This window comes from Chelonus insularis, unplaced genomic scaffold (assembly GCF_013357705.1).
Source record: "Chelonus insularis isolate UGA/USDA-ARS -01 unplaced genomic scaffold, ASM1335770v1 contig_406_pilon, whole genome shotgun sequence".
Taxonomy (NCBI): Eukaryota; Metazoa; Arthropoda; class Insecta; order Hymenoptera; family Braconidae; genus Chelonus; species Chelonus insularis.
In genome coordinates this window covers 215,737-234,668 of record NW_023276563.1, presented here as the reverse complement: position 1 = coordinate 234,668, position 18,932 = coordinate 215,737, and the positions used below count along the sequence as shown (strand labels likewise).

The 18,932-nt window shown below is 28.1% G+C and overlaps 2 protein-coding genes across 2 annotated transcripts; both read left to right on the top strand.

Annotated features, from left to right (window-relative positions):
• The first annotated feature begins 142 nt into the window (after nt 1-142).
• LOC118069288 (uncharacterized) lies at nt 143-10,139 on the top strand. The gene is made up of 33 exons (XM_035087286.1): nt 143-204; nt 292-476; nt 906-1,067; nt 1,145-1,228; nt 1,308-1,504; nt 1,584-1,784; nt 1,866-2,114; nt 2,200-2,341; nt 2,416-2,533; nt 2,634-2,724; nt 2,787-2,963; nt 3,045-3,154; nt 3,232-3,290; nt 3,366-3,417; nt 3,490-3,709; nt 3,783-3,956; nt 4,016-4,257; nt 6,314-6,489; nt 6,559-6,717; nt 6,789-6,872; nt 7,162-7,358; nt 7,435-7,635; nt 7,704-7,835; nt 7,904-8,163; nt 8,232-8,322; nt 8,381-8,557; nt 8,628-8,743; nt 8,808-8,866; nt 8,952-9,003; nt 9,083-9,150; nt 9,268-9,419; nt 9,481-9,657; nt 9,741-10,139. Exons 1-33 carry the CDS (start codon nt 185-187, stop codon nt 10,020-10,022), a joined length of 4,866 nt encoding a protein of 1,621 aa, XP_034943177.1. The 5' UTR covers nt 143-184; the 3' UTR covers nt 10,023-10,139.
• A 1,284-nt stretch (nt 10,140-11,423) lies between these two features.
• LOC118069222 (neprilysin-like) lies at nt 11,424-17,073 on the top strand. Its single transcript, XM_035087190.1, has 17 exons — nt 11,424-11,488; nt 11,567-11,745; nt 11,824-11,985; nt 12,044-12,127; nt 13,765-13,964; nt 14,073-14,273; nt 14,363-14,651; nt 14,715-14,832; nt 14,905-14,995; nt 15,118-15,294; nt 15,382-15,485; nt 15,750-15,799; nt 15,886-15,937; nt 16,024-16,091; nt 16,290-16,432; nt 16,506-16,676; nt 16,744-17,073. Exons 1-17 carry the CDS (start codon nt 11,460-11,462, stop codon nt 16,990-16,992), a joined length of 2,367 nt encoding a protein of 788 aa, XP_034943081.1. The 5' UTR covers nt 11,424-11,459; the 3' UTR covers nt 16,993-17,073.
• The last annotated feature ends 1,859 nt before the right edge of the window (nt 17,074-18,932 follow it).

The window sequence follows — 18,932 nt, the reverse complement described above, 5'->3', positions numbered from 1 at the left end:
CATTATTGAACAAATGAAAAGATTATTCAGATTATCAACGGATGCATATTGAATATTACATTTATCATAGGAAGTTCTCCAAGGTGCATCCTTTTTTAGTTAAGTTTATAAAGAGGTATAAATAAATAAGTAGAATTGCTAGAAATAATTTTGAAACGTGCAGTAGAATATTTAGTGGCATAAAATGAAGTATTCAGCAATAATGTAAGAATTTTTTTTTTAGAATTGTATTAAAGTGAAGTGAAAAATTTGTTCTTTCATCACTAAATTATTGGTTTAATTTTTTTTCAGAGTTTTATTGTTTGTTACCAATGTAGTATTTTCAAAACATTTTAAACATCATAAACACGTTGATTGGGATGATGACATTCGTGATAAAAATGATTTTCGTTGGCTACTTGATGATGATAATGACGTTGTTACTCCAGAGAATAAAACACAAAGAGTTTGTAAAACCAATGAATGTGAAATTTTAGGTACGTATTATATTATGATATTGAAAAAAAATTTCGTTCCTCAAATTGTAGATTGTTCGGGAAATTTTATTTATTGTTTTTTATGTAACATTATATTACTAAAATGTTTTTAATTATCCACAAAACAAATCTGTTTATTAATTAAAAATTAATAAATAAATTTACATAGCCATAAATCATAATTTATTATATAATTTTCAATCAATTAAAACAAAGCTTAGTGTAATTAATAATAATTACTTTTTGTTTAAAAAAAATTATTTTGGGAAATTTTGAAACATTTTAGTAATATAAAGTTTCATGAAAAACAATAAACAAAGTTCACTGCACTGAGAGAAATAAAATAGTTGGATTTACTATGAAATGTTGACTTAATATTAAAAATTTTATGTTGAGTCTTTTGATAATAAGAAATGTTTATGTCTTCAGCGAAAGAATTTTTGAAGGGAATTGACGAAAATGTTGATCCTTGTAACAATTTCTATGATTTCATTTGTGGATCCTGGCAAACAAATTATAAAATTCCTGGATATACTATGATGTGGAGTAGGCCACTGATGTTTCAGCACACTGTATATCGTCGAATCAAAGGTGAATAAAAAGACATATAATCAGAGTGAGAATGAATATATTTGAGATAATTAATGTAAGTGATGTTTATTTGATAGGAATATTGGAAGTAGAACCCAAAAAGAGTGATATTTTACCGGTGAGACAAGCGAAAAAATGGTATCGAGCTTGTATGGATACAGGTAAAAAAGAATCTAGTTTCATTTATGAATAATTTAAGAAAGAATTCCAACAGGAAGAATGATAAAAATTTCTCTGTAGATACCCTTGAAAAAAGAGGTATTAAACCTCTAGAGTCAATATTAATGCAACTTGGAGGATGGCCGATGACAATAGACGTTGAGGAATGGGATGAAAATGGACATTCATGGCAGAGAATCGAACAACATTATTTCCATCTTACTGGTTCACATATATTTTTCGATATTAAACCATCATGGGCGGGTTCTCAAGTAAGGGTATGTAATTAGGTTTGATATTAATTAAAAATTAGTTTAACCAAAAAAATTTGAATATTTTAAATTATTTTCAATGTAGATTGAAACAATGGACCTTCCTTTGATGAACAAACTTCCACTGAAGTACAGAAATTACACAGCAAATGAATACGATGAATATAAGAAACTTGTTAAAAATATTGTCCAGATGTTCATTGACCATAATAGGGCTAATGTGTCAGAAACTATGCTAGAGAAAGACCTTAAGGACTTGATCGAGTTTGAAAAAGGATTATATATGGTATTTTTTATAGATAATAAATTTGGGTAATTATTTATATTCCTTGAATAAAATATTTACATTAAATAAATTCTTTGCAAGCTCGATACATCTGATGATGTGGAGAAGCACATTGATAATGAAAATGATGATGATAATGATGATGATAGTGATGATAATGATGATGATAATGATGATAATGATGATGAAGATGTTGGAGATGATGATGTTAAAGATGTTGACGATGTTAGCAATGATGACAAAAGTGATGATAGTTATGATACTATTGAAGAATTTGTTGAAAGATATGATGATAAAGTTAATGCTCAATTGGGTCGAAATTTAGCTAAGGTCAGTATAGCATTAGCAACTATCTAAAACTAATATCAACTCAACAACTTGTTTCTTTCCAACAAGTAATTATTCGATATTCCAGATCAATTTCAGAAGATTAATACAAAGTAAATTTGATATGATTAATATGCCTGTTAATACATCTTGGTACATAATGGGTCGACCTTTGAGCTTCTATGCCAAGGTTACTGACTTGATCAATAAAACTTCTAAACGCACCATCGGTAAGTTGTCAAAGTTTCTTTATAAATATGTACTCAATTATCATGCCAGTAAATAATAAAAATATTGGTTACAGTGAATTACTTACATTGGCACTTTGTAAGTGACATGCTTGTTTACACAACAGAGAAAATGAGAAATGAGTTCCATAAATATAAAAAACATGAATATGGTGTTATGGAGAGAGAACCAAGGTAGGTCTAATTTATCGTAGCATCTTGATGCTTTAAAAGTAAATAATAAATTGATGAATGATTAGATGTTATTATGTAATGATGATTTTTAATTATTCAGATGGCTTGAATGTACAAAAGAGGTAAAATTGGAATTAGCTCAAGCTTATGCCTTTGTCAAGAAATATTTTTCAGAAGAAGTTGAAAGAACTGTAAGTGAATATCTTACTATTATTTCTCTTTTTTTTTTTATTTAATTTAAAACCTTCCTTAGGCTCGTAAAATGATTGATAATATTCGAGATGAAATGAAAGAACAAATATCAACTTCAGTTTGGATGAATGAAGAAACAAAAGCTGTAACAATAGACAAATTAGAGTCGATGAAAGTCTTACTTGGATATTCAGAGTCATTTAAAAATAAAACGATCGTTAAAAATTACTATAAAGGGGTAAAAAACTTGCTATTATAAATACATCAGGTTTTTTACAAAAAATCAGTTTAAATTAATCAAGTATTGATTTTTTTACAGCTCATCATTGGTTACGATCACTTTGACAATGTTTTAAGTTTCCGGAAGTACGAAACGAAAAAACATTGGGAACAAGTATTGAAAGATACTGAAGAACCGAAAGACATAGGGTATAATTTTTTTAAAACTGATTTCAATTGAATAATTCATTAAATTTGATTTTTAAATAAAATCGTTTTTATTTTAGATACAGTGTAGATTCTCTTGTTGTTAACGCATTTTATTCACCTGACTTCAATTTTATAGGTAAATATACAATTTATAAATGATACATGAGATGGTGCAATACAATTCTTTTAAAAATATTATTTATTTTTTAAGAACTTCCAGCTGCGGATTTCCAACCACCACTATTTACTTCACAGCTACCTAGGTATGAACCTATATGTTCAATAAATTACATTTTAACGTTTGATTATCAAATAATCTCTAAATAATCTTATAGTGTCGTCAATTATGGATTAATAGGATCTGTCATTGGTCACGAAATCGGACATGCTTTCGACATAAATGGAATTCACTATGGAAAAGATGGAAATTTAACAAAAATATCAAAGCAAGTTATGGAGATTTATTATAAAAGAGCTGAATGTTTCCTTGAGCAATTCAATGAATATTTTGGTGTCACTGAACCTGAATATGAAGACACAACACCTTATGCATTTGTGAGAATCATTATAATTCTTTTTATAAATAAATCATTCTTTATTCTTCAATTTAAAATTATCATTATTATAGGAAGGAAGCAGAGGAAGACGAACAAGAGGAGAAAATATGGCTGATACAACTGGTCTTCATTCAGTTGTGAAAGCTTATCAAAAAATGAGAGCCAAAAATCCAGATGTTGTTGTTAAATTACCAGGTTTGGAGAAATACACGGATGATCAGATGTTCTTCATTTCATTTGGAGCAGTAAGTCATAAATAAATTATTAATAAAATTAGTGTTTTACATTAACTATTTTTTTATAGTTATGGTGTCAAAAAACAACACCAGAGTTTCAAAAAATGTCTGAAATGTATGACGTTCATAGTCCAGCTCCAATAAGAGTTATTGGTGCAGTCTCTAATACCAATGATTTTTCAAAAGCTTTCAAGTGTCCTAAAGGTAGTCCAATGAATCCTGAAAATAAATGCGATATTTGGAAACCTAAAAGTAATGATGGATCAGAAAAGGTTAAAAAGAATTATCGTTATCCATGGGTTTTGAAGTGGTAATTTCCCACATTTAGATCATCATTCTACGACAGCAATGAATAAATTTATTCTGTAATACAGTTGGAGTATATTTCTGTTCAGTTTAATGAAATAAATCATATATAAATGTCTAATATATTTGAATAAAGTAAAAAAAATATATTATGAAGCTAGTTTTATATATTTTTCCACATACTTGTTCATATTTACTGTTTCTGGTATCAGTTAATTTATATTTAACCATTCAACATGATGGATATTTTAAAGGAAATCAATAAATCATATTGGTTATATAAAAGGACTGAGGAAATTGCAGCAAATAAATTAAAAGCTTCAATATTATTTATGAGATTTTCTGATCAGTACAAAATAAAAAAATGCCTTCAATAAATTCATTGAATGGAGTATTGTATTTTTTTTTTAAATTTAATAATTAATTAAATACTGGAAAATTTATGGATCATATCAAGGATTATCAGAATTTCAATTGTTCATTGAATATAATCATAGGTTATAAATTGTCTGTTTAAGGAAAATTCATGGATTTTTTTTTTTGATAAAATAAAGAGGATAGAATAATTGAAAAGTTTTTATATATCTATGATATATTATTCAGTTCAGGCGTAGATAAATAGGTCCTGGTCCAAATGTCGATACATATTATTTTTCCAATAATTTAGATTTGCTATGATAGGAAATGTAGTAGAGAATTTCAAATCAATAAAAAAATGATGATACCCAAGTAAACGTAGTTATATATAACCAAATTTTCCAATACTTTCTAATTTCTACATTTGAATATTAAACAAACGATGAGCTGTAACTAAAAATTTGAAAAAAATATAGAACAGTAGGAAATAATTATTAAAATATTTCATACTTGTATTGATATTAACATTATTAAATCGTAAATAAATTATTTATATAAATACAATTCGTTGTGAAATCGATAGAATAAGAACAAAAACGGTCTACACAAAAAATATTCACAAAGCTTTTTGTTTGAATGACATATTTAAAGTATGAATTTTTATAAAGAATAAATATAATGAGAATTTTTTTATACAATTGTTTCACAAGATAATTAAAAAAGTTTTTATTTATAAAGGATAAATAAAATAAATATATTCCAATTATAAAAAATCTAAAAAAATTTCATCAATTGTAATAATTTTTTTTAAAATTTTTCATATGCACATGAATAAATAGAAATAAAGAAAAAAATACTTTTATTTGATTGAATTTTTTTTCAATAGCTATTTACTGAAGTATTATTGCATAAAATCGAAGTTCTTTAAACACTTGCTATAAACTCAATAAAATCAATTCTAATGGCACTAGAAGAATAGCCATTCACAATGGATATTGAAGAGTAGAATGAAAGTGGACACTCATGATGGAAAATTGCATATTAGATCTATCTTACTTGGTCTTACGTATTTGTCAGACATATTATTTTATATTTTCACCACAATTGCATGGCAGTAATAAAATAAATGATTTTATTCTCTGACAATTATTTAATAAACAATGATAGATTACATGAGAATTAAAGTCATATTGAATAATGATTAATTCAATTTGAAGGATATAATCAACAATTCATCATTAAAATAAAAATAAAAATAAAATGAAAACTTTTGTTAGTTTTCTCTCTAACTAAACATGAAGTTATGACGTATAAAAAATATTACCAGTCAAATATTTCAATAAAATACTTGAAAGTTTCTATTCTATAAATATAATTATATTGATAATATTACATGAGTTATATCATTACCTTGCAATTGAATATAAAAATTATTGATATCATTTAATGAGGATGCAAGTTGCAAAATAACGCTTATCATCGGAAATTCATCAAGGCTCATCCGCTTTTAAAATGCTTCAAATAGACAGTGGAAAATAATTAGCTACATTTCGTTGGATGTTAATCAAAAGAGTGGATGTGTAAATATAAAATAAATAGAAATGATTTTGAAACTTTTGATGTACGTATAAATAGTCAATATTCTAAGCGAATAAACTATTATTACACTAATGTCACTCATTCATGAAATTTTATTATCCCAGTTTGTTGAGTGTCGTCAACCATCAAGTTTTCTCCAAATATGTCAAGAAGTGGGAAGATGATGATTCTATTAAAAGACTTGGTTGGCTATTCGACATGGATGAAGGACCGGATGTTGAAGATCTCGTAAAAGGAGATGAATCTCGTGTCTGTACTTCAAAAGAATGTCGAATTGTTGGTAAGTAATATGTTTTTTAAATATAATAAAAAGATTAATGATGATGTAATGATGAAATGATTTTACTAGCTAATGAATTCAAGAAAAGTATGAATAAGTCTGTGGATCCATGTAACAATTTTTATGATCATGTTTGTGGATCATTGACACTTGATATAATTCCACCATATCAACCCAATTGGAATCGACTTGAATCATTTCAAGAAGTTATTTTCCGTCGACTCAAAGGTATTATGATAGACTCAAGTAATATTTGCCTGATAATTTTAGATTTTGCTGACTTGAGAAATGTTTTACAGAAATCCTCGAAGAGAAACCTCTGACAAATGAAATTTTACCTGTAAGACAGGCTAAGAAATGGTACCAAGCATGTTTGGATATAGGTTGATATATTATTCCAAGTTCTATTTAAGGTAGTTTGGCATTGACAGGCTGACAGTTGACAACCCTTTTATTTTAATTGATCTGCAAGATCATATTTCTATAAGTTAAGAGAAAAAAAAAGATTCTTCTACAACATTGTTTAGGAAAAATAATTACTTAAAGTCATGTCTCATCAAAACAATTTAAAATAATCGTTACTGTTTTGACTACCAATATGTGGATGCCAAACTACCTTGATATTGGAATAAAAAAATAAGACTTGTTTTAAAATGTACTTGTTGTTAATAGATACACTTAATAAACGAAGTCTAACACCAATAGAATCAGTTTTGATGCAAGTAGGAGGATGGCCCATAGCTATAGATCCTCAAGAGTGGGATGAAAATCAAAATTCATGGCAAGACATAGAACAGCATTACCTGGAAATCATAGGATCTTATGTATTTTTTACATTTTCTCCTGCAGCAAAAAAATTTCAACTAGAAGTAATATAAAAATTCAGATTTTCTTTTTCTACGTTTTGATCATCACTTATTTATTTATTTATTTTTTTTATAAAAGATGCAACCAGGAGATCTGCCATTACAAAATAAACTTCCATCAGAATACAGAGATTATGATATTGATAATTATGAAGCATATGCTACCCTCGTAAAAGGTGTGGCATTATTATTTGCAGATTATACTAAAGCTGATGTTACCGAGGAAATGATTGAGCAAGATGTACAAGATTTGGTTGAGTTTGAAAAGAAGTTATATATGGTAAAATAATAAACGCTCTCTACCATGATTAAAAAACTATATATTAATAAATACAAATCAATTTTTAGATCAGTAATTTAGAAGGCAGTATTGCAATGCCATTTCATAAATTTGTCAAAGAGTATCGTAAAAATGTGACACTAGCAGCAATGTCAAGTGAAGAAAGCAGTCAAGAAGATAAAGATTCAGACATTCAAATGGTAAACATCAATTAAATTAATTATTATATTAATAATTAATCATATTTATTAAATCTATTAATTTTCAGATTAACTTCCATGAACTACTTTCTACTTTATTTGATTCAGTTGATTACATTCTTAATAATTCTATGGTTTTGCATGTTCAAAATCCCGAGTATTATATTAAATTAACTGAGCTTTTAAATGAAACTCCAAAAAGAACAGTGATCAATTATATGCATTGGCACTTCATCAGCAAAGTACTTCAATATACCACAGAAGACATGAGAGATGCAATTTTCATGTTGATGGACAATGTTTTGGGAGTTAAAGAACGTTCTCCAAGGTGAACTTAGGTTTATTTTTTTTATTTATTAATGAGAAATTGATTAAATATTCACGGTGCTTTTATAGATGGCTTGAATGTATAACAGAGATGAAGCTGATGCCTGCTGCTGGCTATGCATTCGCTCAAAAATATTTCTCAGACGACATTGACAATGCTGTAAGTAATATTTATTCTCATTTTTAAATGGACTTTAATTTTTTATCTTATTGGATAGGGACACACAATGGTTAAAAATATTCGTAAACAAATGCAAAAAGAAATTCAAGCCTCTACTTGGATGGATGATGAAACCAAAAAATTAGTAATTGAGAAACTTGAAAAACTCAAAATGGAACTTGGGTTCCCAAGTTGGTTTAATAATCAAACAATCATCATTAACTCTTATAAAGGGGTAAGGATTGATGACGATTAAGATTGATTTAAATTTTCATTAAATAACATGACTTGATTCTTTGTTCCAGTTGATCATTGGATCTGATCACTTTGATAACATGCTGAGCTATGAAAAATATGAATTAAAATTATGGCTGCGTATGAGATTTGGTCTAGATGATTTTGATTATGTTGGTGTAGCTACGTAAGTATTTCTTTTTTTAAATTTAATAATATAAAACAGTAAATTTACAAATCAATTTCTACAGGAATTTTATGGATCCAACAGAAGTAAACGCAGCATATGATCCTGAATCCAATGCCATTTGTAAGTGACGATAATTATTGAAACTTTTTTTATTTATTCATTAAAAGAATATCTGATAGAGTTAATAAAAATATTATTCCCTCAGATTTACCAGCGGCTGATTTCCAACCTCCATTGTTTACATCGAAACTTCCATGGTAAATATTAATATTATTATTTGACTAATAAATGCATTAAACTGATTTATTTACATCTATTTGTGTGTTTATCCATTAGGTCTGTAAATTATGGAGTAGCAGGTGTTGTTATAGGTCACGAAATAGGGCATGCCTTTGATGATGATGGTAAGAAAAAAAATGTGTCTATCAATAAATTTCAATTAGCAAACCATCAACACATCATATCAATTAATTAAATAAAATAATCTTTATCTATAAAATTATTTCTATTTGTTATCGAAGGAATTACATATGGCGAGAATGGAGAGTCTACACATATATCGAAAACAATGTTAGACATGTATTACAAACGTGCTGAATGTTTCTTAGACCAATTCAACGAATATTATGGAGTTACAGAAGCCAATTGTAATGGATCGAAATCAGAAGGAATGGTATAAATATTTTTTAATACATTTTAGATTCATTCTTCAATTGTTTGGTATTTACTTCTAGGAACAAAGTAAAGGTCGACGAACAAGAGGTGAAAATATCGCTGACACAACAGGTCTAGATTCAGTGTACGATGCTTATATAAGAATGATTAAAACAGAGATGGGTGGAAGTGATTACAAATTGCCAGGGTTTGAAGAATATTCTGATAGTCAAATGTTTTTCATTTCCTTTGGAACAGTACGTATACCATAAAATAATTTTCATGATTTCCATTGGAATAGTATTTCTATAAATCAACAACTGGATGATTCTATTGATAGGTATGGTGTGAACGAATGACAAAAAAATATCAAGATTTAATGTACGAGTATGATGAACATAGTCCAGGACGTTGGAGAGTAATAGGTGGAGTATCAAATGTGAAAGCTTTTGCAGAGGCATTCAACTGTCCCTTAGGAAGTCCAATGAATCCTGAGAATAAATGTAATATTTGGAAATCACAAGAATCTAAAGCTGCGAAGAAACAAAAAATGAAAGCTTCTCGCAAAAATAGGAGACATCGAAGACGTCATCATCCATTTAAAAACTGGCTCTATTATTAATCGAAGTTGATTAAAAAAAAAAACTGCATTCAATATCGATAATTTATGAAGCTGTACTTTGATTTTATCTTCAATATATAATTTTACAAGTCAAATTAAAAATTGAACTAATTACTATTCTTGTACCAATTGATTTCATTTATTATAAAACCCAAGTAGTTGGAAATGAAAGAAAATATTCATTAGATCTTGTGTCAAAGTTTCTAAATATTCTCTTAAATAAAATAGTTACATTGCACGAATAAATTATCACAATTGAATTAACTTTATTAATTGAAAAAGTAATAAAGAAAGAGAAATATTTTTCTGTTTTATGGTTCTCTATTATTATCAATCTTTTGTGCATTTATTTATGTTCAATTAAATATGAAATATGTGACACAAACATAAATGATTGATGCTATCACACATGCATTTATCAAGAGATATATTTCTTGAAAGAGATGGGGAATAAGAAGAGTGAATTTGACTTTTTGGAAATAGATCATTTATTATAATTATATATTGTTGAAAAGAAAAATTTATAAATGTAAATAAAAATATTGAAAAAAGTATAAATGATATTTAAAAGGTTTTTAAGTCAAATTTATATGAATTTATTTAAGTTATGAAACAAGAAAAAAAATTGTAATTTAAGATACTAATAATAGATTTAAATTCTTTCGAAACTTTTTGCGAATTTATTGATGCCACGAGTAAGGAAAAAAACTTGGAAGCAACAATAAAGGATTAAAGGTAATAAATCAGTCTCGATAGATAAAAATATCGTTGTCCCTGAGGAAGAGTTGTGTTTTGGCTCCCCTTCTTCCTGGCTCTTTCGTTAACTCATTGATGTGATGTATTCGGGCATTTAAATGATGCTTGAAGAGAGGGATATGAATTCGGTGGGGATCGAGAAGTCTTTCTGTGGGGCAACACAGCTATTGTTGTGTTACTGACGTTTGATGGATGGAGATTTTTTCATGATTACAATGCAAATCCACAACACAAAATATTCTGAAAAAATTCTATCTTGGAATTAATATGAACCAAAGGTATCTAAAGATTGCTAAGGAATGGTGAAAAATATTTAAGGAATCCGTGTCTTTAGAAAAGTATTCTATATGCCCAGAAGAAATTCAAGTGCATTTTTATGGGAGATAATAAAATAATAATAAATAAATAATTGATGATAAAATAATTATTAAAAATAAATTATAATAAATAGAATAATATATCAGAAATTATATGATTGCAAAATAATTATGGTCGAGAAAAAATAATCACATATACCTCAAGTTTAATGATTCAAACTAGATATATTTTCTATTACGGATGCATGTACCATGACGATAAGCGTAAGCCGATAGTATTCATGGACAGCATGCAATATAAATAGATCATTAGTTGTCATTACTCAGAGTTCGCATAATATCGTGTCCAATTAATTGGTCTCCGATGGAAAACAAAATTTTCATTAAAATAATGTATGATTTGTAAATTCGTCTACTGGAATAATTTATTGGATATAGTTGTTAATAATTGGAATAATGTTATGATTTCAGATTGGTTGCAGTTATATTATCTAATACTTTAGCTCCAACATATTCAAGAAAAATAACATGGGAAAATGATGCTGATTATTTCGACATTTATAGTTGGCTTGTGGATATAGATGGGAATGGAGTTGAAAAAAATGTTGATAATCAACAAGTTTGTACAACACCAGAATGCCAAAAAATAGGTAAAAATCAATTCAATATATTAAAATATTGTTTTTCGAAAATATTGATGTTAATTCTTGAATAAAAAATTATTGCAGCACAAGAGTTTCTTCATAGTATGAATAAATCAGTTGATCCGTGTGATGATTTTTATGATTTTACCTGTGGTAATTGGAATCAATCCAGTAAAATTCCAGGATATCTTCCAGCATGGTCAAAAATTCACATGTTTCAAAATGTGGTTCATCTGAGAGTGAAAGGTTTGTTAATGTAAAAAAATTGGTCACAACAACTTCCTAATAATGATAATATTTATAGGTATATTAGAGGAAAAGATTGAGTCAGGAGACATTTTGCCAGTCAGACAAGCCAAAAAATGGTATCACTCATGCATGGATGAAGGTGAGGATGTTTTTTAAAATAAATGATCCCGTGTAAAAAATTTTGTTTCTCAAACGTTCATCAATGGATTCGTCAGAATAAGATATTTTGATTGCACTAGTTAAAATTAGAATTGGAGCATGATTTAAGCAAAAATTGGAGTAAGTTCCCGTTTTACCCCATTTTAGGGGTGAGAAAATTAATTTTTTAAATGTTTGACCTGATTCCGCATTTCTACGCATCAAGACGGAGAGAATGAGTGGTCGAACTTGAAAATCGGACAACTTTGATTTTTCGACCCAAAAAAATGGCAAGTGGTACCCCTTTCCATTTTTTTTGGCCAAAAAATAAAGGTACTCCGATTTTGATGATTGAGGACTCATTCTCTTCGTCTTGATGTGTAGAAATGCGGAATCGGGGCACCGGTCAAGAAAATTCACTTTTACACCCTTAAAAACGAGTTACACTAAATACAAATTATGGATTATCATCCCCTTGACTTTAAACCCTTATAACTCATGAACGGATGGTTCAATAACTGATTTTAGGGACGTTTCGAAAAGCTAAAAATCTAAGCTAAACATACATATCTATAAAAAATATTTAAAAAATTTCTTTCACCCTTAAAATCACTAAAATATAAGAAAAAATCACATTATTTCAGGAAGTTGCCAACTATTTCGGCCATTTTGAGGGTGAAAGAAATTTTTTAATTGCTTTTTATGGATATGTGTTTTTAGCTTAGATTTTGAAGTTTCTAAAGAGCCCTTAAAAATCATTTTTCGATGAACTGTTCGAGAGTTAAAGAGGTCCAAAGTCGCGTAAGGGCCAAAAAATAATCTACTCTTAGACTTTGGACCCCTATAACTCTTATCCAATGCATCGAATAATGATTTTTAAGGGCTCTTTAGAAACTTCAAAATCTAAGCTAAAAACACATATCCATAAAAAGCAATTAAAAAATTTCTTTCACCCTCAAAATGGCCGAAATAGTTGGCAACTTCCTGAAATAATGTGATTTTTTCTTATATTTTAGTGATTTTAAGGGTGAAAGAAATTTTTTAAATATTTTTTATAGATATGTATGTTTAGCTTAGATTTTTAGCTTTTCGAAACGTCCCTAAAATCAGTTATTGAACCATCCGTTCATGAGTTATAAGGGTTTAAAGTCAAGGGGATGATAATCCATAATTTGTATTTAGTGTAACTCGTTTTTAAGGGTGTAAAAGTGAATTTTCTTGACCGGTGCCCCGATTCCGCATTTCTACACATCAAGACGAAGAGAATGAGTCCTCAATCATCAAAATCGGAGTACCTTTATTTTTTGGCCAAAAAAAATGGAAAGGGGTACCACTTGCCATTTTTTTGGGTCGAAAAATCAAAGTTGTCCGATTTTCAAGTTCGACCACTCATTCTCTCCGTCTTGATGCGTAGAAATGCGGAATCAGGTCAAACATTTAAAAAATTAATTTTCTCACCCCTAAAATGGGGTAAAACGGGAACTTACTCCAATTTTTGCATAAATTTCGCAACAATTATAATTTTAACTAGTGCAATCAAAATATCTTATTCTCACGAATCTATTGATGAGCGGTCGAGAAACAAAATTTTTTATACGAGATAACTAAAACATTAAAATAAAAATTTCTGTTTAATAGATTTACTTGAAAAACGAGGATTACAACCAATAGAAACAATTTTGATGCGCTTTGGAGGATGGCCAATGACTATTGATGAAGAGATGTGGGATGAAGAAGAATTTTCATGGCAACAAGTTGAGGGATATTACTTTCATTTGACAAGATCATATATATTTTATCAATTCAAGCCAAGAGCATTTTCATACGATGACATTGGTGTGAGTTATTTTAATATATCATCAACTTTATTAATTTGTTCTTTTTTTCATCTAATCATTTTTTAAAACTTCTTTCGTAGTAATTACTGAATTCATTCATTAATTTAGATTCTACCTGGTGAACTTCCTTTAATTGGAAAGCTTCCGCTTAAATATAGAAATTACACTGGTGAAGATTATGATGCTTATCAGACTCTAGTTGAAAGCGTTGCAAGGATTTTTATTGCTGAAAATAAAGCTGATGTTTCTGAAGAGGTGTTTCAAAGGGATGTGAGAGAATTAGTTGAATTTGAAAAAAAGTTATTTACAGTAAGTTTAAGTATCTATTTATAAATCTCAAATGTTTTTTAATAATTTACTTTGATTAATCATAATTTTATTCAATACAATATTTATAGATTCAAAGTGATGAATATTTCGATTGGAAATTCGACACGTTTGGTGATTTTAAAAAATGGTATCATGACAATATAACAGCAATCATTGAAGAGAATGGTGAGAGTGAAAATAATATTGATTATGATAATAAGGACGACAGTTATGTCATAGACTTTGATAAATTGATGGGCAGGATGTTCGATATGATTAGTCTAACTTATGGTGATGATTTGAATGTTGGAGTCTCTGACAAAATGTATTTTCTAAAATTATTCGAAGTCATGAGAAAGACATCCAAAAGGACAATTGGTAAAATATTTATCATAAATGAATTAATATATATTTATTGCTTATTACAATTTTAATTTTCAGTTAATTACATTCACTGGCATTTTGTAAGTAGTATGCTTGAATATTCAACAAAAGATTTGAAAGATAAGCTCTTTGAATTAATGGAGAAAGAGTATGGTATTACTGAAAGACCTCCACGGTTAATATATTATGGATGTTAATACATTTTATTTATGAAAATTTTATTGTAGAATAATATTAATTTTTTCAGATGGCTAGAGTGTATTCAAGAAACGAAAATAATTGATGCTGTAGCTTTTGGATTTATGAAAAAATATTTCTCTAAAGAAACTGATAAAAAAGTAAATACTCTTGATTATTTTTATTTAAATTATTTATTATTATTTTCTATTAAAATTATAATTTCATTTAATTACATAAAAATAAACAGCTCATTATTGATTTATTAATAATGATTATTTAGATACAAACAATCGTAGAAAACATTCGTAAAAGTATGCGGAACATCATCGTTACCTCGAATGTAATAGATGAAAAGACACGAACAAATATGTTAGAGAAACTTGACATAATGGATTTTGATGTTGGATTTCCTGACTGGTACAAAAATACTTCTATCATTATTCAAGTGTATCGTGGTGTAAGTATTTTATTAACCTTATCATGAAAACTTATTGACATTTATTTATTTATTTTATAAAATAATAAAAATGATTTCATACAATAGTTGACCATTGGCTCTGATTACATGGAAAATGTTTTGGCCTATAGAAGATTCTTAGTGAAGAGAAGAATGCGACTACTCGTTGAACTTGAAGATATATGGTTAAGGTATTTTTTTGAATCACAATAATCTGACACTGAGAAAACAATTTATGCTATGCAGAAAAATGTTTATTTAATCAATAGAAAGAATTTGAAACATTCGCAATAAAAGATTTCAATAAATTTATTTATTTATTTTTATATTTGATTCAAGATTATGGTAAGTTTAAATAGTTACTTTTTAAACATTTTTAATTGTGATTAAATTTTTTTCTCAGTATAAAATTAATCAACAAACAATATTGTAAATAATGAAATTAAATCATCCAGTGATGAGATGATGATTACAGTAAATGCAGCATATGGAGGTGGCAGAGTGCGTAAGTTTTAATTTACTAAATTTTTTTATTTCAACTATAATGATAATTTGTTTAATTGTTAATGTGATTATTATTTAATATTTAAGAGGTACCACCTGTTGTTTTTCAACCACCTTTGCTCGCACCACAATTACCAGAGTAAGAAATAATTAATTCATCTAATTAGCAATAGAAATATTTTTTTATTTTTTTCTTTAATAAAGTAAATTCTTCTGAATATATAGATTTGTTAATTACGGAATAATAGGAACTGTGCTGGGTCACGAAATGGGACATGGATATGATACTCGTGGTATTGTATTATTCAAAATTTATCACATAAAATATTTTAATATTAGATTAGATGTAAATGTATGTGCACTTTGTGGATTGTTAGTAATGTAATATCACACATACAATCGCTGATGGGCTAATAAATAATAAGAAAACTAATTAATTTTATTAATAAAATATATTACATTCAATATTACTTATTGAAGATTGATTTTAGAATTTCGTTATGCTGAAACTGACGCTGATATGGAGAGAATAAGTAGAGATAATGGAATTTGGAAAAAATTATTTGATAAAGCTAAATGTTATGCTGATCATTATAACAAATTGTATAATGATTCTCAACGTAACTCTTCTGAGGTAAAATAATCAATTGAATTTTATGAAATGTTTATTGGCATCGATTAGCAAAAAATGAATGTTTCTTTTAAAGGAACCAAGTTCAGGATTTCGAACTCTGAGGGAAAATCTTGCTGACGCAACAGGAATCCAATCAGTATTTCATGCATATAAAAACTTGATGAGTAAAAATGGGAAGGGCTTAAAGCTTCCAGGCTTTGAGGATTTTACTGATGAGCAAATGTTCTTTATTTCATTTGCTAACGTGAGTAAATTAAAGAAGCCATTAAATGTTAATAATAACAACTAATCAAAAAATTTTTTTTCCATAGATTATGTGTGAAGCTTCAACTGAGAAATATGCAGAGCTATTGAAACGCCTAAATTCTCATAGTATTGGTCGTATTCGAGTAATAGGTGGAGTTTCAAATATGGAAGACTTTGCAAAAACTTTCAATTGTCCTAGAGGAAGTCCTATGAATCCTGAACATAAGTGTAACCTTTGGCAAGAAAAATCTGAACAAAATATCAAGAAACGTCTGACCAAAGTTCACAAACATTCCAAATTAATTTATAATTAAAACTCTGATGATGAAATGTAGCTCTAAAAACATCAAATAATTGATACAACTATTTTAAATATATTCCTATTTAAGATTTAATGTCATTTGAATATTGTTTTACAAATGTCTGAATATTTACAAGCCAATCAAATGACTATTTTGTATTACAATTAGTCTAGCTCGAGTTCTATAACAGTATAATATTGTCCCTTTGTGACGTGAAATGAATAATTTGAATTCAACTGAAATTCAATGACGAACAACTAAATTCTATTTTGAAATCATTTAAATCAGCGTAGTCCAATTCTTTGATGATGCAATGACATTTTATTTGGCAAGCAAATAGGGGATTCTTTGGCCTTATGAAAAATATTTATAAAAATAAGAAGCATGTACAAATGAAAATGATGTACTTGACTGACAGCATGACTGCATAATAGCTAGAGTAGATTCAATATTCGAAAGTAGATTGAAAATCAAAGGAAATCCTGTCATAAGAGGTAGTTTTTTGAAAAATTATATTTTCCAAAAGACATAGATGGAAAGGTGCAACCAAGTTTTGAACATTAGTATGCAACTAGCATGACAACCCAGACACATAACCAGAAATATTATTCTGAAATATGATACCGAATACCATTGGCCTCCAGTTGCACACACGTCGTGCCAACGAATTACAATCCTTCGTATTCTTTGTTTAGTTGACGTTGGTACGAAATGCTAAATTCTCTCTATTCCAGTTGAATTATTTTGCAAAAAAAAAAGTCATTTTATCTAGATTTTTTTTTTATTATCATCTATATATAAGGACCATGAAAGATCTTCAAGAGCGATTTAACACAATGATATTTGTGCGAAAAAATAGAGTTCATCTGAAACATGTTGTTTATAGTGACCAATAAAACGACATTGCCTCATAGATTCCAGGCCAAGGTTTCATTGTCGACATTCCTGAAGGATTTTATCTCGACGTCAAATTATATGAGGATCTAGATCCAACTGCTTCGAATAACACTAACGTTGACATAAACTCTCAGGAAAATGTGATGAAAAAAAAGTTTATGTATGGATATAAGATTTTGACGCACCTTATTTCTGACCGTCATATTATCAAGATATCATTTCTGCTCTGGGGGAATTTATTAAAAATTGTTGAATACTTTTAGGTTCTCGTTTTTAAGTATTTAAATTACTTAAGTATTATTTATTTAAAGTACATAGTTAGAAATAAAATCTCAAGTATTAAAACAGATTTTGAAAATAGCCAAAATGATCTAAAAGGGACGTTCTAAAAATGCAACAAACTGCAAAACCAGTGAATATTCATTGATTTTGCAGTTTATTTCATTATTTTCATTGTTTCGTTTGTAGAGAGGATAATTTTATCATGGATATAATAGAATCACTATATAAACAAAATTAAAATTCATAAAACATAAAAGATGAGTGAGCATAAAAATATTCATAGGAATCTAAGGAAATAACTTTAATAATAAAATACTGAGGTGATTTTCATGTAACTATAAGCTTTCAGGATAATGTGCTGAAAGTGCATTCAATTTGTATAACAAGATGCAAACTTGATTTGATGATAGCTCGTGAGCAGGTGCAATAGCCAAGATCTTTATTAATTCTTGAATGTATAGAATATGTAGTACATCAGTGGCACGACATTGCGTGTTTCTTTACTTACAACGTATGGCACAGTGAAAACTGAATGTTGCCAGTTGTAAATATATCTGCAGTCTGACTGTAGACAGTAAAGAACGAGGGCGTTTCTATGACCCTATGAGACATTACTCACAACTGTACCACTCGTTAGTTATATTCAACTCTAAATCCAACATTTTCCACAGTAATTAGCATAAACGTTTGTTTATCTTGCTTATATTTTAACATTAAATTGTTAATTTTTCCTTCTATTGGTTAATTCATGTATCATAAATCATTTTAGTGAT